Consider the following 25,281-nt stretch of genomic DNA (forward strand, 5'->3'; position numbering starts at 1 on the left):
GTACTATGAGACTTTAACTATAACTTCAAAGTGTAGCTCTGCTAGTTCACAGCTGAACGCTGCTTCAAAGATGCTGAAAAGTAGCATTTTGATCAACTACACATACTCAACGTCTCCTTTAAGAGTAAAGGCAAACAATTGAATTATGTGGAGGTAATCATTGAACTTAGGAACTTTGAACCCCAAAGCCAGCAATTGCTTGGCGTATCGTGCTTATGCAGAATAAACAACAATGAGTTTAGTGGAAAGGTTGTTCCCCAAGGAACCATAAACTGAATAAAATCACAATATTATGAATAGTTCTCTCTTTTGTTATAAACTGCATCTGTGTATGTGTGTTATGGGTAAATTATAAATGAATAATTCCTCCAGTAGCATGCTTTTGATATCATAATTAATACTTTAAATAATTCGGCAAGCCGGAATGTTCTCATGCTGTAAAAACATCGGACATTAATACAATATTGATAAAGTTAAGGCAGTGTATATAAATGTTTTTTTGGAGCCCAGAAGTCAACACAGTTCAAAGGATAAAATAGGAAACATTTCCAGGAAAGGTCCCAGGACAGCAGCCATGACCAGACTTGGAAAAGAGGATTAGGTCTGCTGGTCTTGAGAACAACTTATTTATCCCCTTAAGTCTTTTGACATTTCATGCACTTTAAAGGAAACTAAAAAATTTGCATCATAAGTTGTTTGTATTTTTCTTGAAGGGGATCAAAATTGTGCAGAGTACCTTTTATTTTAATAAGTATTAGTTGCACTAGAGTGCAATCATATGCAGACCTTTCTGTATACACTACATGGTCACTAAAGTATCATTATTACAGGGCTATTGCATTGGATTACATTATACTATACAGGTACGAGTGTTCCTACTATTGTGTCCACCTCAAACTGCTGTGGAACTACCATAGGCCCTGCGCCTTCGCCGTGCGCATGACAGGAGTGTGCATGAAAGTAAAACTATGAGGGAATTTGTGAAGCCTTAAAGCTGCAGCACCTTTCTTTTTCCTCCAGGTAAGGAGGGGGTGTGGGGGGTTAGGAGGGAGGGGTCCTTGCTCCTGGTCGAGCCTGACGGTTCCACTATTGGCTGACAGCAGGGGGACTCTCACCTGTGCCTGTGTGAAGGTGTGCCATTCGTCATCGCCCGATTCCAAATCAGGATCAACTTTTCCTTCCTCGAGCAGCCCATTGAGGTAGAAGTCAGCCAGGAAGGCTTGAATCTCAACGAGCGACTGCAGCAGGACTCCGAGCATGGAGCCGATCGCGTCGTGGAGCGAGGAGAGAGTCGGCGAGTGGCTCCAAGGTGAGGAACATATTGCGGGTGGTTCTGCTTTTTTTTCTCGCCTTGATCGCTGCTATTTTGGGTCGGATTTCTTTCGTCAGAAATAGAGGCGTCACGCAAATCCCCTTGGAAGTGAAAGGTGGAGGTGGAGGTGGAGGTGGAGGTGGAATGAGGAAATGGCCCGTGCTGAGTGAGAGAAGCCACAAAAGTGTCGTTCTGATCGGTGTCAACAACTCAGGTGGTAGGCTACTATCAGAAAGAGTCTTACGGCTTCTAGATGTTGCGTTCACTGGTCTGTGGATTAATGCTCTCTTATGCTGTTTTATAGGGGACATTACGATTATTATTATTAGAAATATCGGGCTAAAGTAAAGGTTAGCGATCAGTGCTGGAAAGTAACTCAGTACATTTACTCAATTTAAGTACAGTTTTGAGGAATTTGAGTAAATCAATTTCACACTCTTACTCTAACTTTCAGAGGGAAATATTTAACTTTGTATCCACTACCTTTATTCAACAGCAATCATAACTTGTTAATGTGCAGATTAAGATTTGGACAGCAAAACACATGCTCCGTGTATGAAATATGATGCATGGTTTCAGGTTAACGTGTCCAACAATATGATTAAACAGTTAATGTTCGTTCCACTCGGACCGACTACAACATTAAAGCACCGCTTACATAGTAATACATCAATAATGATGAGCCAATAATAGAAATGACAGGGGCCATTCAACATAACCAGTACTTTTACTTTTGACACTTTAAGTTCATTCTGTTGCTACTACTTTTATTTAAGTAAAACGTTGAATGTAGGATTAGTAGCCTACTGTACAAGGAGTATTACGTAAGACAATCATTTGAATACTCCTCCAACCACCGGCTATTACATGTAATAACAACTTATATTTTGAAGTGGTCATCAATTTAAACACTTGCACAGTTAAGACAAATTACATTCATATGATGATATCATCAATGATATCATCATCACACAGTATATTATCAATTTTACTACAAAGTCAATTCTATAAGTCACTTGTGTTTCACAGACACATCTTTACTGTTTTCAAACGTAGTGGTACAACATGTGGAGCAGAAGTCTTTCTGCAGGCTGGTATTCTGCCTCTGTTAGTCTGCATGTCTGTACCTGTACTCACATGTGACTTTATGACTATGTGTGAGTTGCCATTTATACTTGTGCTCTGCATGTAGTTAAAGCCCTGAGTGTATGTTGCTTTTGTGTCTTGCTGCCAGGTCTGGATGCCCCCCTGCATCTGTACCCGATCTCTGAGTGGCATTTGTCGGGTCTGGATCTGCTCCAGCTGACATCAGAAGACCTGGAAAAGTTGGGAGTACAAAAGATTGGACACCAAGAGCTCATACTGGATGCTGTGGAGAAACTCTGCTCTCTGGTGAGGGACGAAGCGGAAACATGTGTGTTTGTGTACACTATGTGTCCATAGCAGCACTCTGTGTATCCAAGGCTGTTTGCTGTGTGTGTTGCTGTGCACTGGATATTTTCTATGCAGTCATCCTCTTCTCTTGCTGTGGTGTCATCTATATTCTGATGTTAGAGCACTGAGGTGTGATTTGTTTTCCATCATTACACAGTTTTTAGACCCAGCTCTTGTTTGCACAGTGCAACCAGCAGTTGTTGGACAATCTTTTGCAATTCCAGCCAAAATACACAACTGCTTTTATTGCCATAAACGTCCTGCTTCACACTCAGAGCCGCTAGCAACATGGAGCAGGTTTGAGTCCATTGCTTCACTTTGCCCTTCACGTTTGTATAAAAATCCCCCGCGTAAAGGATTATCAGAGTGAAATAGTTACTTTATTTTCATAGCTAACATCAAAGGACCTGTCATGCTCCAATGCAACCAAAGCAGAATACAAAGCTTACACCTAATAATTTACATGCAAATTTCAGGGAAAGTTTGTTTGTCGGCTAAAAGATAACACTTCCGCTCCCCTTGGATTCTCTATCCTGTTTTTTTCTGCTGCCTAATTCATTTTACTCCCTGTCCAATTTTGAGAGGGAGTTTTAGAACACTTAAATATTCTTGTTGGTGTGTGTGTGTGGGGGTGTTGATGTGTTTCCAGAATGGCTTTTGTGTCATTGGAGGGACTAATTGGGCAGGACGGTATCAGGCAAAGTTCCAGCTCTGGTGCTGTAACAGGCTGAAGCACAGGCTGCTCAAACTGCTTGTTGTCGAATTGTTTCAGTGACTGTTTTACAGATTGAAATAGTCCGAAACAGTTTAACACAAGTCATTATGAATGAGTGTGAATAATGTCTCACTGTCAGAAAAGCTTCAAGCTTCAAAGTGAAATTGTTTAACATAAGACACACAGCTGTACAGCTTAAATATTGAGTACATTGTGTATATGTGTGTGTGTGTGTGTGTGTGTGTGTGTGTGTGCCAGTCTTCCCGTCTTAATGCTCTGTGAAGCGCGAACACTGCACTCATTCATAATGGCAACCATCACATGCTCACATGGAGCAGACCAAACACATTCAAGTACACGATTACATAATTAACAATGTCAGCGAGGCCATGAATTATGTATGATGGAGGATGGTTCCGGCCGGTGGATGTGTAACAACAACAAAGCCTGACCGGTCCAAACCTCTTGAACATCAATGATGGGTCACGACAATAACTTGCTTCTTCTTCAGTGGTTGTCAAGAGTCACGTCTCCCCCTATTGGGCGGACAACTGTGATGACGGGCCTCATATGAGCGAGAGAGGAGGATTGATGTGGGGTATAGGCCTCCAGCTGGAATAAAAACAAGGATGTTGCAATCACAATATATGAAATGTGCCTATAGACCCCTGCATTCTGTTAAGTGTTGGAAGAGGGGACGTAATGCGTTAAACATCACAGATTATGTATTACAGTGTGGGAGTATTTAGAAAACATCTTTAATCAGTCTTGTGTGTGTGTGTTTGGTTTGTGTGTGTGTGTGTTCTCCAGACATATGGCAGAGGTGGGGAGTGCCTACGCGGTCTGACGGAGAAGTTGCGTGCCGTTGCCCACACCCTCCAGATGGGCATCCAGGGCCGCTGGCGCCTCAACACCTATGATGGACGCAGCACCACCAAGCTGCCTGCTGCCATTCTGCAGATTGTAGTGGAGCTCCTCACCTCTGCCAAAGGACTCTTCTCTTTGCTCAACAGGTTTGTAAAGAGGGAGTTATCTAACCGATATATATACAGTCCTCCAAATTCTATTTTATTCTGCAGCTATTTTTCACTCCGAAAATGTTCTCTGCTGTGTCTTGTAAAATGTTGTTTTTGTTGCTGTAGGTTGTATGTAAAAAGCATGGCTGTGGGTTAAATCAGAGGTGAAGCCTTTATATGGGAATGTTTTGGTGCATGCATTGTATTTTTACCTGTTGCACCTTGTTAAAAGAACATGATACCTATTCCTTAAACGCCCCCCCCCCCCCTGTTTGTTTTATTTTCTCTTTGTGTTACTTTCTAAGATCCTACATTTAGCTTTGTTCCTTTTAATTACTCGTGTGAAATCCAATCACCGTACGGTACTTACAAATCCTCCCAGTCTGTATCCAGACCTACTTGAAATAGTAATCCTTGTTTTGCCAGGTATCAGTTTTCCCAGCTCAGTGGACACATCAACAGCAAGAACATATTCAACTGCTGCAGAGAGCTCGGGGACATTGTCCACAAGGTTGGTCCCTTTATGGCTTTAAGTGACTCATACAACTGTTGTGTGACTTGTAATTACATCTAAACTGTTGTAATCTTTCCATCAAATGGCTGCCTTTCACAGTGAACTTCCATTTATCTCTTTTATGCAAATTGAATTGGTTGGTGAATTGGTCTGGTTTAGTGCACTTTGCTGCACATATGTTCATGGACACGTGAGGTTGTTTTATCTTAAGAGGAACCACGCATTTATAGTCCAAGAGGAACTACAACCTGTTGTGTGATTTCTTCTTTAAAATCAACCCCAAGCAAGAAAAACAGAAGCACAAATAGAATCCCTGATCCTCAGCTGAGCCCGAGTAATGAATTCTTTATCTTTACATTCCTGGCATATTTGGAGGCGGCTGTACCTTGAAGAAGCTTAGGTTTGACGCACGAGGAGGGCTGGATTCTGTTAGTGTTTACTCCTGCATGGTAGTGGGACATGTGTGAATGAAATGGGAGGAGAAGGAATATTCATGTAAAGAGGGTGAAAAGTGTTTACTAGGTAGTAGAAGGGACAGGCCTGGATATGTTGTAGCGCCTAAGTATGGGAGGGAGGGAGGGAGGGAGGGAGGGGCAGAACAGGAAGCAAAGGGGAAGGCAGAGAAAGAAGGAGGAGACTGAAAGAGGGATTGCACCTTCTGACTCCTGGGGGAGTGCATGTCTCTGAATTAACAGTAGAGCGCAACAGGCAGAGAGACTCTATTAAAGGACGCTGTAGTGACATTCGTGATAAATATACACACAGCAGAGACGAAGACAGAGCTACAGCGGTAGCAACAGAATGGGAGATAATTAGAGAGAGGTAAGGAGGCAGTCAGAGGTGCAGAGGAGCTGTGGGTGAAATAGGAGGCTTTAGAGTTTATATATAGCCCTCTACAGCCAGCTTTGGACGCCTGCACACAGCACGACAGGTACAGTTCTCACCTCTTTGATTGGATAATTCCCCACCAGGTGATGCTTCTTTTGCTGATCTTGCACTGCTTTAAAATGGCTCAAGCGTAGCCATGTGTATTTTTTGGAATGCTCTGTTTTCTTTAAGGGGTTGTTAATAATGCAAGAGTTTATTCAAATATCATTTGAAATCTATACCAGCCATACATGGTTGGTTTGAACCAGATTTAGCATGTGACAAATGAGAGTTGTGGTCTCTGTGTTGCTGTACAGTAAGAGTAACATTATTGTTGTAGACCAGAGAGGAAGGAAGGAAGTATTGGTTTCAAAGAGCTTGTTGACTTGATAGGATGGTTTTGTGACTGTGAGGTGAATCAGATCTTGGCCTGCTGGCTGTTCTTTTCATTTATTGACAGTTTAGCACTGAGTGAGTGATTAGTAAGTTAAAGCCCTCACTGCTTTTGTCGGTGGTCCCTCGCATCATCGTTTGGTAATGTCTAGCTATTGTTGCTCAATTCCTGTTTTTGAGCTTTGGTGCGCACTTCTATGTTTGTGTGTGCAGGTGTTTTAAAGGCAAGACTTACTGTTCATAAAGAAGTAGTCTTGTACCAAGAGCTGAAACGTCACCCTCACAACTGTTTAAGACAAGAAAATTACATTTGATATTATATCAGTTCAACTGTCATCATAGCCTTATAAGCCATAGACTGTATATAAGATCGATTTGTGGACTGCCATTTAGAAGCCCTGAGTTTGACATATTTGGCTGTCGCAATCTTGGTTTTTGGCCGTTTTCGTGGACTGAAATCATTCTGTGAAAGGGCTAAAGTTCTAAGACAAAAACTCGGACGACTCCCCGAACCAGACAACGCGATGGTAGCAACCTGTCAATGACAAGGTAGCCACGCCTTAAAGCACACTGCTTAATCGTCTATTTTACTCCCGAACAAAAGACCATAGTTTACCAATAAACATAATGCTTTGTTGAAGAAGACTTGAAACTCATTTTTTCACAGACATACAATCTATATTATCCTATACAATCTGACTTCGCCCCTTGATGGCTATTCGAAAGAATGAAAGTTTAGGGTACAGGCTTTGTAGCAGGTTTTGTAAAAGAACACTTGTCGTGCACTATACAACTGTATCAAATAACATAAGTGTCCCGACAGCCGATACCATCAACAGTGTAAGCATTGACCATTGCACACAGACAGACTAACATAGTCATGGCCTCTTAAAATGTTGAGGCTGATGTCCCTGTGACGTTTTTGACGCGCTGTCAGGAGGCCGTAGCTTCATCGTGACGTCCTTTTCTGGGCAACTGCTTCCACAGAAGCCGCACCACATCCTTCACACCAAAGAAAGGACTCTTATTTCCTGTGTGTCTGTGTCTGTTCTCGCACCCTGAGGGCGGTCGAGGTCAGTAGTCAGCTGGTGTTTTTTTAGGATCCCACAGTAGAGTTGTCAAGTCAAGAGTTTCGCAGCAGTACACACACACACACACACGCTCAGTCCGCTTTGAACCAGCCAAGCAGCAAGCGAAGTCCAGGAGAGAGAGACAGGGAGAGAAAAAAAGAGGCCTCTCTACACTGTGAACTTGGATATGAGAGCAAAAATGAATTTGGAAGCATTACACAAAGGTATGTGAGTTTAACAGTCAATCTAAAAAAAGAAAAGGAAAACTTTGATGTTGCAAAATCAAACTTTTGAAAGTGTCTTTGACATAATAACCATCACCTGAAAATTTAACTTCAAGCGATTTAATATTTAACTTACTCTTGAATAACCAGGATCTACTGAGAGAAATCTTTGAAAAGGGGACATGCTGGTGATGTAATACTTTTCTTTGACCGGAAAGATATCATCATAGAAAACAACATAGCAAAAGCAGCTCTATTGTTGATCAATACGCAATGATCAACCTCTAATTATGTAACGATATAAACAACAAGAGGCTTGAATAGATGGGAGAGGATGCCAAAGAGAGTGAACTAAAAATGAACCCTATAAATGCAGAAAAAGGCCTCACCGACTTGAGCCATCAGAAGTGAATGACTCTAACTTATTATTTATGGTGCTGATAAAAAAAGAGCGAGCAAGAGAAATCCAGCGCTGAGAGATGTGGTAAAAGGCAAGGAGGAGAACATAGATAGGGAATACAGATTTAGATGGAAAGATAAGGAGCAGGTGTAAAAAGAGATCTAACCTAGTTATGTCTCCCAGTCTTTTTATAGCAAGTCTGTGACCTGGTGGCAAATAGGAAATACCCCCCTGGTGCAAGTCGCAGTATGTAAACATACACGCAGACACAGACAGAACGTGACAGCGCTTGACTCGGCAAGGCTTTTAATTTGACAACAAAAAAGAATGGAAATCTGTGAAATTGTCTCGAGTCAACAGCGTGTGTGTCATTGAATCTGTGTGTGACAGCTTGAGCCTCTTTGTACATGTGTGTCCATGCGTGCCTGTGTGTGCATTCCTTTTGCCTTTTTCAGAGTGTTACACCCACATAATAGCTTGTCTTTGTTTCCTAGACAACTATCGTGAGAGAACAGCTTTCAGGCACAGAACGCTGCTGCGTTCACCAGCCTGATCAAGCCACACACACCAGCCTTCACAACACATCACAACACAAAGCCTTTCTTCTCATGAACGGAGGCAGATGCATGTTACTTGTGGACATGTTTGCTCTGCATTTCTGTCATGATAAATACATCTAAGGTCAATGGTTATTGTCTGCCAATTATTGATGGTCTGCGGTGCAGCTGTGGCTAATATGTAACTATAGTGGAGCTACAATGAAATGGAATAAAAGGTCAATTTTTCGAGTGTTGATCTGTGGTGTGATGTTTCGTGCTGTTGTTTGGGCACAGAGCGGCTCAAAGAGGTCCATATGATAGAATGATTGTTTTTTTATTGACGGTACTGCAGGAATTGGTAGGTATAAGTGGCACATTTTGCCGGTCTTGTGCCCAAGCTGCATGGCGTTGAATATGACGAGTGATCTTTGACCCCTTGTTCTGCTTTAATCGATGGAGAACTAAAAGTGGTTAATCTCGACAGTAACGCTACTGTCTGATGTGACAGTTTATACATCTTGTATTGCAAAACCTGAGGCGCTCCTTTAGAAACAGGAGCAGTTGTTTTCAAGTGAAGTATTTTAGTAAAGCGAAATGAACAGAAGGCAGCGTGAACATGCCAGAGGCTGTCAGAGCCTGAACATGTCCGACCCACAGCCCCTCTTCTCACGAGTTCATCTCCTTTCCTCTCCTCTTGTGTCAATGAAACACTGTGATCTAAATGTACAGGCATCATATGCGCTTGTCATGTGCTTCCTGTCCATGTGTGTGTGTGTGTGCACAGAAATTATAGTGTATATACACTTTAAAACTCTTGGGAATGTAGCAACATATATACATACCTTTAGATGTTTTGGGGTAACTTTGTGAAATAGCTTCAATCAAATCAGGGAGTGATTATGTTTGCATGCATTTGTGGTTGCAAGCATAATGCTTCAGGGCAGAAGTGCGCCTGTCGCCCACCGCACACACATCAATGTCATTTCCTGTTAAAAAGAAATGCAGAACAGGTCGTACTGTTGTCGGGAAGCCTCCAGTGATGGGTTCAAACCATTGTAACAGTGAACCCTTTCTGCATCTAGCTTATCATTGCAGTCTTAGCTTTCTTTACAGCAGTTAAACAACATTCATATTTATTTCCCTTAATTCGTAAAGACAGATTCGTAAAATACTTCACTTGAAAGACTGTGTCTGAATACAGCCTGAAGCAGCTTCTAGCATGGCTTTAGGCTCTTTCTTGTGATTGCCTATGCGTTTCCAGTCGGCAATGGCGGTACAAACTCCTCTTAGTGGCTCAAATTAATTCTGACTCTGGGTTGTGCACCAACAAGGATTCCAAGGAACCCAATTAAATCATGGTTTCTTTAAAACAAAAAAGAATTAAGAAAGATTACGGGACATTTAAACCTCTCTTTAAATGTCAAATTTGTTTTTACTCTGAACCTAGATTAAATTGAATTATGTTGCACCAAAACTTTAAACTTTCAATTTAAAATGTGATCCAGTATTAACTTTAAACTCACGCTTGAAGCGTTTTAATTTTTAAAATGAAAAAGGCTGTTTTTTATAGCTCACTTACTAGGTCCTAATGGCACGCAGATTAAAGTTAGCAAGCATCATATTGAATATCCTCTATTTCATTTTGCTTTGAACTTGGATTTACTAAACGGAGATTAGTTTTTAATTGTGATTGAATTGATCCTTTTTGGTGCAACCTAGCCTAAATCTCTTTTCAGATACATTCACCCAGGTTGGTTTGCATTAATAATATGTTGGTAATTAGCAGCTGACTCTGAAGAAGGTTACAGTTTTAGATTATAATTCTGCACTGTAATGCTGATGTTCTGTTTTAAATATCAGTTCAAAATGCATTTATTTATTTTCATGCTGTGACGAACTATCTAGCTAATGAACTGACTAAGTTACTGCTGCATACAGCCAGTGTGCCATGTGCTAGATTGCTCGAGTAGGGATCAAGACAAAGGATCTGAACAGCTTTAGGTGTTTCCTTCAGTGGTTTGTCGTGGTGTAAATCAATACATCGCATGTCCTGCATCTCACTACTGTCAACGCTCAAACACAACAAACATACTGAGCAGTCATGACAGAAACTCACCCAGTCATACCCCTCCATGCAGCCTTGTGCCACAGCCTTTAATTAGCCCAGAAACTGAGCCGTGCGCACTGTTGATCCAGAGTCACATTTCACAGGGATTAGTCTCTCTTTACAGTCCTTTATGTAACTCATCACATCATCAAGTCTTGCAAATGATCTCAGGCAGTGATGGTATGTGGCATTAGGCTATTCAGTTGAAATGCCGTATAAACGTCATCCTCCTTCATTCAAAGCCTCCCCTCATTTCTCCAGCTCCTAGACCAAGTCCTAGTACTGCCTGTAGGAGCATTATCAACACCTTCCTCCCAACCACAGATTAAACTGTTTCGTTCGACTCATTCTAGTAACATTGATGTTGAACACTGACTTCCTGTGGCGCACGTGTGCTGGTGGGGCTTAGTGGGAGCCCTGAGGTTAAGACGACATTACACTCCACACCATTGATTGCTAAATGTTATTGAATATGATCTGTTTTATGTTTGTTTGTTTTTCATTTATACTCGAGCACTGCTGTGATAAATAAACCTGTTACATACCATTAAATGTCTGGAGTAGGGCTGCGCAATTTATCCAAATTTGATAATTTTACCATTTTAATACAAATATTGTCGTGCTGCAGAGATGTCCTGACATATACTGTACATCATATTCTACAGACTTAAGAAAACATCTGTGTTTGATACAGATTTGTTTGTAAAAAATTAGGATATGGTGTGAAATAATTACCATTCCCTGTAATATCGCAAATCATATCACAATTGCCATGCCTGTCAAAATGATCACAATGAGATCTTTTCTTTCATAATCATTCTGCCCGGCTTGGAGTGATGTCTGTTTGGCATCTGGATGCCTTTGGCCTTTTCGCTTCCTGACTCATGCTGTGAAGAGGAAATAGGACATGAGTTTTGAGTCAGATTGTCCCATTTCCACAAATCAATCACAGCATTGTAAAGGCTGCTGCGGTGTCATTTTGGTGCACTGTTTCGATGAACTCAGGTCAAGTTGTTTCACTCATTCAACAGGATACCACTGTCTATGAAAAGGAAAAGGACATCATATCTGAAGTAAGTATTTGAATATTCTTTCCCACTTCTACTATAAGACATTTTAGTTTCCTTTTATTTTGTTACCAATTGAATGAGATGTTCTTGACAGTAAACGATGGTTGGTTTCACGCTCTAGTGCCGTCAGTTGGTGTCAGTGTGTGATGAGATCCTGAATTCCAGTCCTGAGGGGCTTCTTACCCACACTGCTCAGCTCGAGAGTGTCGACCTAGTGCCCGTGGCACCTGGTGATCAGCTGGTAAGACCTGCTTGTTCCGAATAACTCTTTGTCTTAATTAAATGTACAACCAATGAAAAGTATAGTATTATGCTGAGTCGATGAAAATTGTATGAACAATATTAAATGCAAACACTTTTACTGTCCTGTATATTTTCAAAATGTGGTCAGGGGATCTCCACCAAAGGAACGTTTTGTTTAGTTTTACTTCAATGCACGAACAATTATCCATTTGATAATGTATAAAACAATTAGTTGAACAATAAATGACGCCATCAACTGTTGGGAACTATTTTTAAATCAACTGATTCATTTTAGAAGCAACAATATATTCCCTCGTGTCAGCTTCTCAACTGGAAAGACTTGCTGACTTTCTTGTTTGACAGTAAAGTCATTTTGTTTTGGGGGGTTTGCACTGATAGTCAGACATTACATCAGAAATTGTGATTGCGATTTATTTTACTTTTTTTTCTAAAGAACATAATCATTAGAATAATCAATAATACAAATGGTAATAACTCATTGGTTCACTATTAATATTTCCATATACTGTGTTCAATTGTTGCTGTGGCTGCGAAAGCAAAATCTTTTATACGAGAGATATGAAGATGTTTTAGAACCTGTGATTTCAGCTGCTTATCTATTTTTAAACTCTTTCTGTTTTTTATTTACTTCACTGGTCACCCCTGGATGCTTTTTGTTTGTTTGTTCATCTCATCCATGCAGCATCTTACCGTCTCATTGTTACTATCACTTTAAAAATCCTCTCACCTTTTTATTGCTTCACCCGTTTTTTTTTTTTTAAATGAACCCCTATAACTGTCTTATTTTCTCCCACTATAATTCTCAGTGTTCATTTTTTGCTTTCATCACTACCTGCAGTTTCCCATCATCATTTGGTTCAACTCGTCACCTCTTCCATTTCACTCAAGGTTCTCCATGTACCCAGTTCTATTCTTACTATTCTGTCAAAAACAACCTCTTCTTTTCTTTTACAGCCTTCAGTCGGTACATACGGTACAACTATTACAGATCTCTTCTTTGCCTGTTATCTACTTTTCATTTATTTCTAAATATACATTTGTCCCATTTCTTTGTGTACTCAGCCCAAAAACAAATGTCACATGTTTCATAGCAGTCCAGTCTCCATGTGCTCACTCACTCGCTCGATTGGCCTTCCTAATCATCTCCAGTGTGTCTCAAAGTCTCAAAAGCGGATTTTCTATCTCCGCTTCATCACCTCTGATGCTGTAGTCATCGGGCAAACATTTTGTTTGTGTCCATGGACACATATTTCTGTGTGTGTAGGTGGCTAAAGATAGGAATTGATTGGCGCACATCAGAGATAAGAAGGTCTTTCCTCTAAGTGATTGAAAGTAACGGGAACTAAAGACAGGAAGAAAGAGAAGTGAGAGGATGGAAGAATTATAATTCACTGAATGTAAAAAACATGACGTACATTTGCTTAATTCATCAAATACATCTAAAAGTGAACGCTTGCTTTTTCCCCGTTCATGCAAAATCACTTTTAAGCATTTTCAGTTCAAAGTTTGAATCCCTTTCTGTTTCTGTTGCCATGTGATACTTATTGATGATGTGATCTGGCCTTCCTGGGGGTGTGATTCGTTGGCTCTAATCCCCACACCCATTATGACTCAAAAGAATCAATCGGTCAAGGCCGGCTGAGGGGTAATTACAGGCTGAACCATCAATACATCTGGAGACAGACATCAATATCTCCACAGACTCCATCAGCGATGACAGTAACAAGATAGAGAGATGTTTATGTGTCCACTATGCTGAATCCTTTTGGCTCGGTGATGTGTAAAATCGACATTTTGCATTGCAAAGTTGCTAATATGCAGGTTTATCATCCTGAATCTTTCTTATCTTATCTTCACGATCTAATGTATCGTTCTGTTTCTCTTCCTCTTAGGGGATTGAAATAACGTCCACCGGCTCCAGTAACCACTTCGTGACTGGAACCGCTGTCGAGGTCAGGCTCTCTCATTTACTTTCACTGATGACTCAGCCCACACATCCACAAAGGGTCTGTGCTCTTGACAAATCCTGAAGAGCGGTGTGACTCAAACCCCTGCTCCTTTTGAACTCCAGACCCAAAAGGTTAACTTTAACTGTGGTTTGTCTCTTTGCAAGAGCACTGTTGGAAATAACAGCTTGGGTTTACATCCAAAAGAGTCTCAAAATGTGTCATTTCTGAACCGGTTCTGTCTTGTAAAAAAGATTGCTGACCTGCAGGAGTGTAACAGATTACAAGCTATGATGCTGTGGCTCAGGTCTGTCACGTATTGTCTTCTGGATTATGTGTTATGGACGCATGAGCTCTGGACGAAGCGGAAATCCCCCTGGAAGTACTTTTATGTGACATATTATTTTGAACCATTTGCTTATATTTCGTTGCGCCACTGCTTTGAAGTTGAAACCAACAAGAGGCCTTGTGCTGCAAATACTTTGCATGTATAACTCAACTTAAAATGAAATATATAAATATCTACTTGAGGCTGATTGGTCCAAATGCATGTAAACAAAGAAGCATCTTGCAGACACATCATGGCATGTTTTATATTCATGATCAGCAAGGATTTATTTGTTTTACAGTTTTATTTGTAAATTGGAAATAAACTGAGCTATAGCACACATTTTTAAAATCAATTTTCCAGAGCATGTACTTCATCACGATATATATTATTAATATTGATATAAAGTCACATAGAGTAACAGAGGATTTCATTTTAGGGTCTGAAATTATTTCTAGCTACAAAAGCACTGTAAAAGTTAGCAAATCATAATTAACTTCACGATCACAGGAATAACTATTACAGTTATTAATTCATGGAAATGTTGTGTCCATAGTCTTTAGTTATTAGTCACAAATCCATTAATGAGGTATGATACAAATCTATATGCCAAAATGAACCTCATATTTTTGTGTTTAACAGGAGCTGATGAATGATCATGCCTAAAGAAATAGTCAAAACATATCAAAATGCACAGAACATACTTAAAAAAGAAAAACACTATCTGCTCACTTATTGCACGTCACAGTGAATAAGACCGTCATTTGTAAAAACAAACCAAAAGTTACAGTGAACAATATAAATCACTTTTATTTATTACGAGTTCTTATCTGTGTTGTCTGTCTCTCTTTTTGCAGCCTTCATCGGATGCCTATTTGAAGATCTTGGCTGGTGATGAAGTGATTCAAGTCAACGACCAGATAGTGGTGAGTGTTACAATATAAACGGTATGTGTACACAAGCCTGCATATATGTTGCACTGCTCCGTTGCGCTGTACGTGTGTGGTCCTCTCAGTCTAAAGACAAACCTCGGTACATTCACCGGTCCTGCAAAGTGTTTCTGTGTCCGAAACAACAACACTCAAAGTGGAATAATCATCTGTTTCGCTGCCTCAGGTGGGCTGGAGCAGAGCTAACCTTGTGAAGAAGCTTCGAGAGAATCCCAACGGAGTGACTCTGGTCCTGAAGAAGATCCCTGGGTTAGTCCGACGCGGACACCCAGTCCAGCTCTCCTCCACACAGCAGGTCAGGGATCATTGAAGTCCTCCTCCACTCACCTCATCACTCCACCAACTCTATTTACCTTTCTGATTTACAAAGGGAACTGGGTTGAGTTGAAGTACAACCCAGGAACCCAGATGTTCCTGGTGTCAACAGGAAAAAACACACAAGAAACATATTAATCTCATGTGAAGATTGCCTTGTTCGTAAGGTTTCTGCAAAAATATCTAAAACGTTTCCTCAGAGGAATAGCAGAATGTGTAGTATGTGTTCGCGCCATCCACTTTATCATATCTTGATATTTAATGAACTGTTGGAATCATTACATCATCCATGTGTCACACACAATAACTCCACCATTCCATTTCGACAGAAGATTAGGAAAATACGCATATCATCACTGTACATCAATGTGCACAATGACTCACGATGAGCCACGCAGAGAATGGCATTCTTCTTGTTCCTCCTTCCTTTGCCTCAGAAGCTTCTGGGCTTTGAAAACTTGTGTGTGAAGCCATTAGAAGAAATCGGACGCCAATAGCGTTATTGTTACACACACAATTTAGACTTTCTGCCGTGTAGTTTCAGTTCAGGATAATTACACCCAGGGGTGAAACATCATCGTCATATTTCAGAAACTGGGATTATTCACACAGTTCATGTCAGGGGAACCTTAAGCTTCCCCTCCACGAGAGTCCCCTCTTCGATTTCCATTTAACAATCCCTTGGGATCCGTTTCCATAAACACTCACTCTCAGTAGTCACTATGGGGACTGTTGTTTGTCTCTGAACTACACACTAAATGACATACTGAGTCTGAGACAAGCAGACAACATTTTGTGCATTTCACACCCCCTTGTGACTACCATGTTCATCTCCGATCTCGCTGCAGCCGTAGGGTGAGAAAACACAAATGGAGGTTTTGAATCAGCTCCTTATTGCCCTTTCTCGATGCCCTGCTCTTAGCGAGAGTTTCACAGACTGTGTTGTGTGTGTGTGTGTGTGTGTGTGTGTGTGTGTGTGTTCGTGTCTGTGTCGTTGGCACACAGTGAGGGGTTGGACACCTGAGGAGAAAGCTGCTATTGCAATCCACATGACATCCACTTTCTTACCCTCCGCTAACCCCCAACTACGCAGACAGTTCAGTGTGCACACTCATAACTTGAATTACTGCTGATTTCTTTTCAGAAGGAGGAAGAAGAGGAGAGGTCAGAGGGGGAAGAGGACAAGGAGAATCCGAGGCACTCCATATTTGAGAGGGTAGCAGCGTCTGTCAGGTCCCTGTCTTTTAGGTGAGAGCATAATTAAGCGTTCCTTCTATTAATTAGCTATTTCCTTTCACAATTCTGGGTTGATCAGGTCATTGTGGGCAAAACTGGATTTGAATCTGATTTTTACGATCCTCAACCCTCATTTCACAAGAATCCCTGTCTTTGAGGTCAGAGCATAAACTAGCTTTAATTTAAAGTAGCTGTAAATATACAATATAGGCTTACGTAATTGTGTCAGTACTTGCCCTGGATGAAGGGACGGTGGAGAGGGGACAGCCTCGCCAGCCTCTCTGTGTGTTCATGAGATTTTGTGGCCAGAAAAAAAAAAGCCAAACGCTCACCGCAAAATCGACGCTTAGCGCGTAATGCTGCTGCCGTTTGTAGCATAGTATAGTGGCCTCAGAAAAAAACCCCGCCTTGACCAAACAACTCTACCTCTGACTCATGCTGTTTTTAGAATGTGCCAGCGGGCTACTTATTGGCTACTTATTGGCTACTTATTGGCTACTTATTGGCTACTTATTGGCTACTTATTGGCGACCGGATGCTAGCGGGCACCTTTTTGGTTACCCCTGATGTAAAACAATGTAGGTTTTAAATTTCAAATATTTAACAAAGAAGGAAATGCATTTAGCATGTTTGATAGCCTTTTTGTTGAGAAACATTGAACGTGAACGGATTTTTACATGTTAAGAAGAAAACCCTGCAGGGTACCTTTAATTGTAAAGCAGCATACATGACCGGAATATGCTACTTGAAAAGTTTTTGAGAGGTTTTTTAGAAGCAAATCATCTTGCCGTACCTGGGTCTGTGATCTAAAATACATTCTGTCTTGAACGGAAAGTGTTTTCATTTCCGGTATATAACCAATGAAAAGCAAGTCTCTGCATCTCAGAGCAGGATGGACATAAGTGTTGGTCACTGTACTACCTAGGAGTTACTCAATAGCGCTGAACCTCCTACAAACCCTTTTGACCTCGTTAATCTGCCAGGACCTGCTAGGTTTACGATGAGGTCACACTGCCAATGCCATAAATTCCACCGTCAACAACCCACGGCTGACTGGAAATGAGAGAAGAGGAAGAGATGAGCAAAAAGATAAATAGATGAGGGAAGTTTATAAAGATGAAGAAATACACAAACAAGGGTGAGTACAGAAAGTAAAAATGGGAGAAGGGAGGAAAAAGAGTGATGGAGAGGCGAAGGGAGACAGTGTGAGCTGATGGGGAGCAGACGTACTCAGACAAATGGAGGGAGTAGGCGGGGATGTTGCATTAAGGTTGTAAATATCTCTGTCACATCCTGATATGCTACAAATCCAGTCTAAGGAAAGAAACTTTAGACCGCTGGCAAACAGTCACATGTATCCTCTTTAAATGTCAATACAGGTCATTTATACTGTTTCACCTCATACCAGACGTCAATGCTTCTCAGAAGACCCTGAATGCACCACCAGTGAGTTCTCTCGATTGGTGTTTGATCTGTTTCCATGTGTTTTCCACTGAAGGAGAGCCATTCAGGGGCCAGAGGGACCTCAGCGGCCTATGGGACAGGAGGAATCAGAGTTGTCCACTGACAGGGATGTGGAGGAGAGACTGACTCTCACTTCATATCAAAGCCAACAGGAGGTGCTGTCACCACTGTCAGCCTCAGGTAAGAGACACAGAGGGAGCTCAGGCCTTCGGCAAGAGAGCATCTGGTTTCAGTCGTTGAAGCAGGATTTTGGATGGAGACATATGAAAGAATAATTACCGCTTAAGGCCTCCAAATATATCAAAAAATGCTAAATATAAAGACGGAAATTCATTATACAGTACCTGAAGGGAATAATGAAGAAAGCCTCAATTACTTTTGCTGCAATAAAGCAATTTTAAATAGAGATATCACCCTGAGATCTTACTCTAAGCAGTGTAGACTGTGGTCGGTGATGGTTTTTTGTATTTTTTTTTGGTAACGTTAAAAGGATTCCACACTGTGACATCCCATATGAGATGACATCAAAAACACAAAATTCTCTTTTCATGGAAAACCAGTCAGTGTGATTGATTTACGAGCATCAACGAGATGTGTTGCCTCGATACAGCGATGTCGGTTGTTTAAAAGAGTATTAAATGTGGATCACTGACTGCTGACACAAATTCAATGTTGATGGTGTTTTAAATAGTTATATTGTGACTTCTTTGTCAACACAAATGCTAGAATTGACTCTGCTGGTTGATGCATGGTGATCACATGTATATGTTTTTCTCAGGGGAGTTTGAGAGTTTGGGAAGTTCAAGGCTCTCCCCAAGCCTAAAACAAGACCAGTCTCCGTCACCCAGAAGTCCTTCTGCCTTTAGATTTGACAGTTTTGGAAATTCAAAGCTCTCCCCAAGACTAAGACGAGACCGGTCTCCGTCACCCAGAAGTCCTTCTCCCTTTAGATTTGGGTCATTGAGAAGTCCTTCACCTCAGGGACTCGACCAGGAAACAGACAGCAGCAGTTCCTGCCCGGACATGGTGGGACACACGGTGAGAGGAAAGCAAGACATGCAAACATTTTCTATCAGACATTTTAAACATTTTACCCCCCCCACTGTTGATGTTGTTTAAACTACATTTGAATTAAACACAGTGTACACACAATAAATAAAATCCGTCGGCTTATCTTTCCAGGGCAATAAGGACACGAAGAAGATCTCTACAAAAGGTAAATGTTTATGCTGTAATACTAAATTAATCGAAGAGAAATAAGCCAAATGAAATACCAAAAGGTTGCACTGAATTGAAGACAGGGTCCATATAGTTTCCTGCCAAAACAAAACGTTGTTTAAGAGCAGAACATGGAATAAACATGTTAAAATGTTTCAAAAAAATATTTCCGAACGATTTACAGACCTATCTGTAGGATTTAAGATGGAAATAATTACAAATGCACAGGATTCTGCTTACTAATTTCTAAAATGGTTTGTCATGTTCGGAAAGAAAATAGAGGAATATTCAGAATTTGGAGACGAAAATATATGTTTGGTGATCTCTGCTCTTCTTCTTCTTCTTCCCGTCCTTTCGTCCTCCCAGGAATGTCGACGGCGATGAGTCGGCGCCGTGTCTCCTGCCGCGAGCTGGACCAACCCGACTGCGACGGCTGGCTGTGGAAGAAGAGAAAGGAGAGCGTCTTCATCGCCCAGAAGTGGCAGCGCTTCTGGTTCGTCCTCAAGGGGCCGAGCCTTTATTGGTACACCAGCCTACAGGTGGGAATAAATCTACGAGAGTAGATCAAAAAAATAAGAACCAAATAAATGAGGGAGTACCATTAAAACAGGATTTTTTTTTTTTTTTTTTACAGGATGAGAAGGCAGAGGGTTTTGTCAATATCGCCAGCTACAACATAGAGAGTGCTGGAGAGCACAAGAGAAAATAGTAAGTATGAACTTAATGATGGATCATATCACGGGCTTTTTAACACGTCATCCAGGAATATGTGAGGATCTATAGTTTGTTGATATTATGTAACAGTGTTTTCATCTTTTAGTCGCCACTGGTTAGTTTGAAACAGAAACTTTATTGTCCATGTGCACACGACACACTGTATATGATGTACGTGATGCACGAGTCTGTGCAAAATGAAATATATTTTCCAAATTACTGTCAAAGACAAAGGGCCTGTTGCATCTGAATCTGAATTTATGATGTCTTATCCTCGGACAAAAGAGATGGGCAACGAGAATTGTGTGTCAGCATAACTTGTGTGTTTAAATGTCACTGTAATGAGAAGCTTTTCTTCCTGTGCCTCCCTCTCTCTTTGTTCTCTCTCCCGACAAGCGTGTTTAAAATGTGCCACCAGCGGTTTCACAACTTCTTCTTCGCAGCTGACAATGTCAGCGACATGAGCAAGTAAGTTGGATTGATAACAAACTAAGGCCTTGTTCAGCCTGTACTTCTTATCTTTCTTTCTCTCTTTCCAGAACCGAAACAAACGAGGCCTTTAACAATGCAAGTTGAGCCTTTCGTGCTACATTTCTTAAATACATGACGAGCTTAAAAACGCAGCTGTGTAATGGCAGACTAGGTGCTTCAGCTACACAATGTAGTGTTCATTCATTCTTTTTTTGCAAACAGTGAGTGTGTAAGAGGTGTTAAATCAAACTCTAACAGGTGCTGGTCTGCACTGCCCCCTACAGGTGGCTTGTTCAAGATCCGGTTTTTGTGCTGTTTAATTAAAGCAATGGGCACTTGTTGAAATTCAAAGCTCAATCCTGAACATGACTGAGACATTAAATGTATTTGCTTTGTCTGTGTTGATACATTATCTGTCTTTCTCCAGGTGGATTAACTGTCTGATCACAGCCATACACCATCACAAGAAGTTGAACACAGGCCCAGATAGTGAAGAAGGTAGGCAAACAGCCTCCTTACATTTGAACTGATGTTGATACTTCTGATCCCTAAAAGCTATGCACTTAAAAAGGTATTTTGTAGCTTCACTCATCTCAAATGTCTTACAATACCTTTGGTTCGTATGTAATCTATTTCACTTGACTTGCATTTTAAAAATAAAACTAATGCTGGATGACGTGTCCTGGCGCTGCAACCAAAATCATTTTCTCCGCTCTGGTTCAACATCAGGACACCTCCGTCATCCTGGGGCCATCATTAAGTCATGGTTATGATATGTTAACTGGCAACATAGGAAGAAGCATAATAACTGTTGCTGTTGTTACCTGCAGTTTATTTAGGGATTATAGTCCAGCCAGCAAGTTAAAGATATGATGTGTTATGGTAAAATCATTAATTCAACACCTGTTTTTACATATAGAGTGTTATAGTGAGACTGAATCAGAAAGCGAGACACCACCTTCAACCCGCAGAAGAAACAAGGTTGGTTCAGTTCGCGGTTTACACCTGAATAAACACAAAACACACACTGTTTAGAGCTCCATTCAGATCATTTCCTATTTCATTCTGTGCCTCAGAAAGTGCTGTCCCACACGCTGCCTCGCCCCAAGGAGAGGACGAACATGCCATTATCCAGTCTTGTGACAGGGGGCAGCAAAGGAACAGGTATGTACTGAATAACTAACTCTTTGCTCTTTTTCTTATTTCCTCTCTCAATGATTCATTACTTTAATCTGTGAAGACTGTATCCCCCTGATAGACGTTTTATTAATATGTGAGTGCAACATTTATTTTAATCATGACATGCTGCTTTCCTGACTTGACCCTGAGGATATGTAACCCAATCAACTGTCGAGAAATAACGTTCAACCCAACCCCACTGCTCTTTTTTTGTATTTAATTCCATCTTTGTTTGATGTCCCTCCCGCCATCTTTATTTGCTCTTCCCTTTCTGTGTCTTCCTCCCCTGTGAGAAGGAGGACCAGTGGATGAGATGGGCATGATGATAAACAACATAAAGGAAGGAGGAGTCTCTCTGATCGGCCACGAGCAGCCGATTACACACGACCACTTCAGGAAATCGTTCATTCGACGCAACAAGAACCCCATCATCAATGAGAAGGCGCACACGCTCCGAGCCCTGCAGAGCACTCTTAAGGTGAGCAGAAAGGTCCTGCAGCTCATGGCTCAGGTGACACTTTCCCTGTATGTCATATGACAGACTGACACAGGTCAAACACTCTGCTTAAGCAGTTCATAGACCAAGTTAATTTAGCATTGGCCAGTTAGCAATCACTGAGACTGTGTGAGTTGTGATGTCTTTTCTTTTGACTGAAGAAATATGAATGAACTAATGTCAAATAACTGACTTGTACAGCAAGTTTGTTGTTCTCAGACACTGAAAATCGGGAAGTTTCATATTTGAACATATATGCATTCTCACTAAAACCCATTTTTTACGCTACAGGCCAAAGAGCTGGAGCTATTGCAGCTCAACAAGCTCTTAGAGGACTCTGATCTGTCAGCTTCAAAGTATCGCCAGTGGAAGGAGCAGAACGAGGAACTAGTTCAGGAAGTCGAGAGGCTGTCCGCAGTCAAGGCCTCCGAAGGACCGGACAGCGCGGCCGTGCAGGACACGCCCACGGAGGAGGTTGCCTTGGAAACTGTCGTAAAGGAAACAGCCACCGCAAAATCAGAAGGCGCATACAGAATGAGCCTCAGCGACGGGGAGCAGTTGGTGGATGCGGAGTCGTCTGACGTTCTCCTCGAGATCCCGCAGGGTTCTCCGAGCACCAGTCCAGTGTTAGAACTCACTCTGGGATCGCTGCAGGATTCAATAAATGAACAGCTGAGTGAAATGGTGGAGGGCGGAGAACCTGCCGAGAACTACTTCTATATTTAACGCTGGAACGGTCGCATCACTGCCAAGTTGCTGCGTTTGCTGGAATCAGTCGAATGGAAGACGTTGTTCATGCAACCAGGTGACAGAGGTGCATTGCACTGTGTCCCCTGCTGACATTAGGATTAGTCAGTGAAATGCACATGTGCAGATTTAGACCGAGATTTGTTCACAACAACCAAATACGACAAGTTTACAGCAAAGAAAAGAACATGCCAAGTGTAAATCTCAGTTCAGGATGTATTTATGGTGTTCTAAGGCCGTCTGGTTCTTCTAATGATAGAAAGTAGAACTTCTCTTCGAATTCAAAGAGAATTTGTAATATAAGTCATGCCTCGTGTAATGTGATATGTAAATACAGTTCTACTATAAATACTGTATGTATTTGTTTATTGACGTTGCCTTAATAATAGGTATATACATTTGAAATATTTTGCACAGAAAGTTTGGTTCAGAAACACTGTCGTAGCCCCTCGTTGGTCAAGGTGGGTTTTTTGAAGCGTTGTGGAGGACACGTTATACTTCCCCACATATATGGACATGTGAACCATATAGTCGAGCTGTATGACAGCTGTGTGTTCCTAATTGCCCAAGGCCGCCACGAACGCAGCAAGACAAGTGAAGACTCCTCAATGGCTGAGACGTCTATTCACTGTAATATTGATCGGCTTAATAAAAAGGTTGCGTGATTTGTTGCGGAGTCCCTGTTTAAGACTGAAAAACCCGATAAAGCAGATATCACATTATTTGTATGCTTGTATTTTTCTTTTTCTGTATGTGTATAGGATTTAGACAAGACAAAAGATTATGAAATGCGTGGCTTTACATGTGTATGTCCATGCCTGTCTTTAGAGCATGAATTTGAGCACGTTAAGACTTTTCTGTGTATCTTGCTCTTCGTGTGTGAACCCTCTGCACGCTGTCTGGTGAATTTCAGTGAATAGATATAATGTAGAGATGGAGTCTACTTGCTCTTTTTGATTGCCAGGTCATGCTCGCTGCTTTCAAAACAGTCTGCCATGCAGTCTAAGCCAACAGTTGGTTGAAAAATAAATATTAATACAAAGTATGTGCTTGTTGCAATATATAGACAGCTTCACTTTATTCCCATTTTGTTCTGTCGCAGCCTTATGCTAAAATTGTTTCCCCCTCATTTAATCTACACTAAATACCCCATAATAACAAAGCAAAAACAGGATTTTAGAAAGTTTTACAAACTTGTTAAAAAGAAAAGGTAATATATATCACACTGATGTAAGTGTTCAGATCCCTAACTAAGAACAGGAAGCGTCCTGGTTGTTCAAAACTTCTTCCCTTTAAGAGGAGGCTGCTGTGCTCCTGGGAACCTTCAATGCAGCTTCATTTTTTTGTTGCCTTCCACAGATCTGTGCCTCAACACAATCCTGTCTCTGAGCTCTGCAGGCAGTTCCTTCTGCCTCATGTCTTGTTTTTGGTTTTTCCTCCGCTATGCGGTGCCAGCTGTGAGACCTTATATAGACATGTCCGTGCCCTTCCAGCTCACATCCAATTAGTTCAATTTACCACAGGTGAACTCAAATCCAGGTGTAGAAACCTCTCGAAGATGATCAAGAGAAACGAGCGGCACCTGAGCTAAATGTGAAGCGTCTCTTTTTTTAATACATCTCCAAAAAATATGTTGCAAAACTCCTGTTTTGACAAAGTCATTTTGCTGTGGTGAGTGCAGATTGATGAGGAGGAAAATCAATTTAGATGATTTTTGCAAAAGTGATATTGAACTTCTGGTAACAACTAGGTCTTTCTCTTACTGTTTCTCGCTGAATGACGTTGTTTGCTGCTGACTGAGAGAACTGCGCATCAGGTGATCTCTTCACATAATGGGGCTCGTTCTGCTAATTCACTGAAGTGACCGTGTCCGCTGTGCGTGGGCTGAGATGGTCTCTGCCTCTCAGCTTTGTGTGGAGACAGGGTCTTTAATTCAAGCTTTTTTTCTGTTGAAACATACCATAATCTGACTTTACTCTCGATGGCACATAAACGAATAGCACTAGGATAAAGCACACAGTGACACATTGCTGAAATGTTTTATTCAATGCAGAATGCACCACCAAGTATGAACACACTGTCATAAGTTAACACCAAGGAATCATTTACAAAGAACAAACAACACCCTGCTGTAGATCCTCCTCAAACACTGTTCATCTCCTCACTGGACGTCAGGAATATGATGAAGATTCACCGTGCAGGCTGAGAAATTGGCAGATCATTTGTAATGTTCTTACAGTAATGGGACTTCCAGAATTGGTCTTTTTTCAATTGCCTCCAGTGACTGAATTG

The 25,281-nt window shown here is 41.3% G+C and overlaps 2 protein-coding genes across 4 annotated transcripts in view; one reads left to right on the plus strand and one right to left on the minus strand.

Moving 5' to 3' along the window:
• The window catches only part of rps6ka1 (ribosomal protein S6 kinase a, polypeptide 1), a gene marked incomplete at its 5' end in the record, with an annotated part of 43,883 nt that extends 42,589 nt beyond the window's left edge, over positions 1 to 1,294 (minus strand). For both annotated transcript variants that reach the window (XM_079287350.1, XM_079287349.1), the window contains one exon: positions 1,116 to 1,294. In XM_079287350.1, the coding sequence (XP_079143476.1) occupies positions 1,116 to 1,259 (144 nt within the window). The remainder of the gene's footprint in view (positions 1 to 1,115) is intronic.
• On the plus strand, positions 1,156 to 23,863 carry cnksr1 (connector enhancer of kinase suppressor of Ras 1). Of its 2 annotated transcripts, none has more exons than XM_079287345.1 (21): positions 1,156 to 1,309; positions 2,547 to 2,704; positions 4,272 to 4,474; positions 4,904 to 4,988; positions 11,623 to 11,664; positions 11,783 to 11,902; positions 13,818 to 13,877; positions 15,057 to 15,125; positions 15,316 to 15,444; positions 16,609 to 16,712; positions 18,199 to 18,344; positions 18,943 to 19,202; positions 19,347 to 19,380; positions 19,749 to 19,921; positions 20,017 to 20,090; positions 20,493 to 20,564; positions 20,995 to 21,065; positions 21,487 to 21,548; positions 21,644 to 21,731; positions 22,040 to 22,224; positions 22,534 to 23,863. In XM_079287345.1, exons 1-21 carry the CDS (start codon positions 1,258 to 1,260, stop codon positions 22,966 to 22,968), a joined length of 2,622 nt encoding a protein of 873 aa, XP_079143471.1. In that variant the 5' UTR covers positions 1,156 to 1,257; the 3' UTR covers positions 22,969 to 23,863. The 2 variants fall into 2 exon arrangements, with proteins under 2 accessions (XP_079143471.1, XP_079143472.1); XM_079287346.1 differs by having other exon boundaries at positions 1,157 to 1,309; positions 22,043 to 22,224.
• Positions 23,864 to 25,281: the final 1,418 nt, after the last annotated feature.

The sequence above is a fragment of the Melanostigma gelatinosum genome (genome assembly GCF_949748355.1).
Source record: "Melanostigma gelatinosum genome assembly, chromosome: 16".
Taxonomy (NCBI): domain Eukaryota; kingdom Metazoa; phylum Chordata; class Actinopteri; order Perciformes; family Zoarcidae; genus Melanostigma; species Melanostigma gelatinosum.

Bases quoted from the DNA above. Each gene is read 5' to 3' on its own strand.
- cnksr1 (XM_079287345.1), top strand. From the start codon at position 1,258: ATGGAGCCGATCGCGTCGTGGAGCGAGGAGAGAGTCGGCGAGTGGCTC. The intron at 19,381-19,748 runs GTAAATGTTTAT...TCGTCCTCCCAG, and splicing joins GAAGAAGATCTCTACAAAAG to GAATGTCGACGGCGATGAGT. The intron at 21,066-21,486 runs GTAGGCAAACAG...TTTTACATATAG, and splicing joins AGGCCCAGATAGTGAAGAAG to AGTGTTATAGTGAGACTGAA.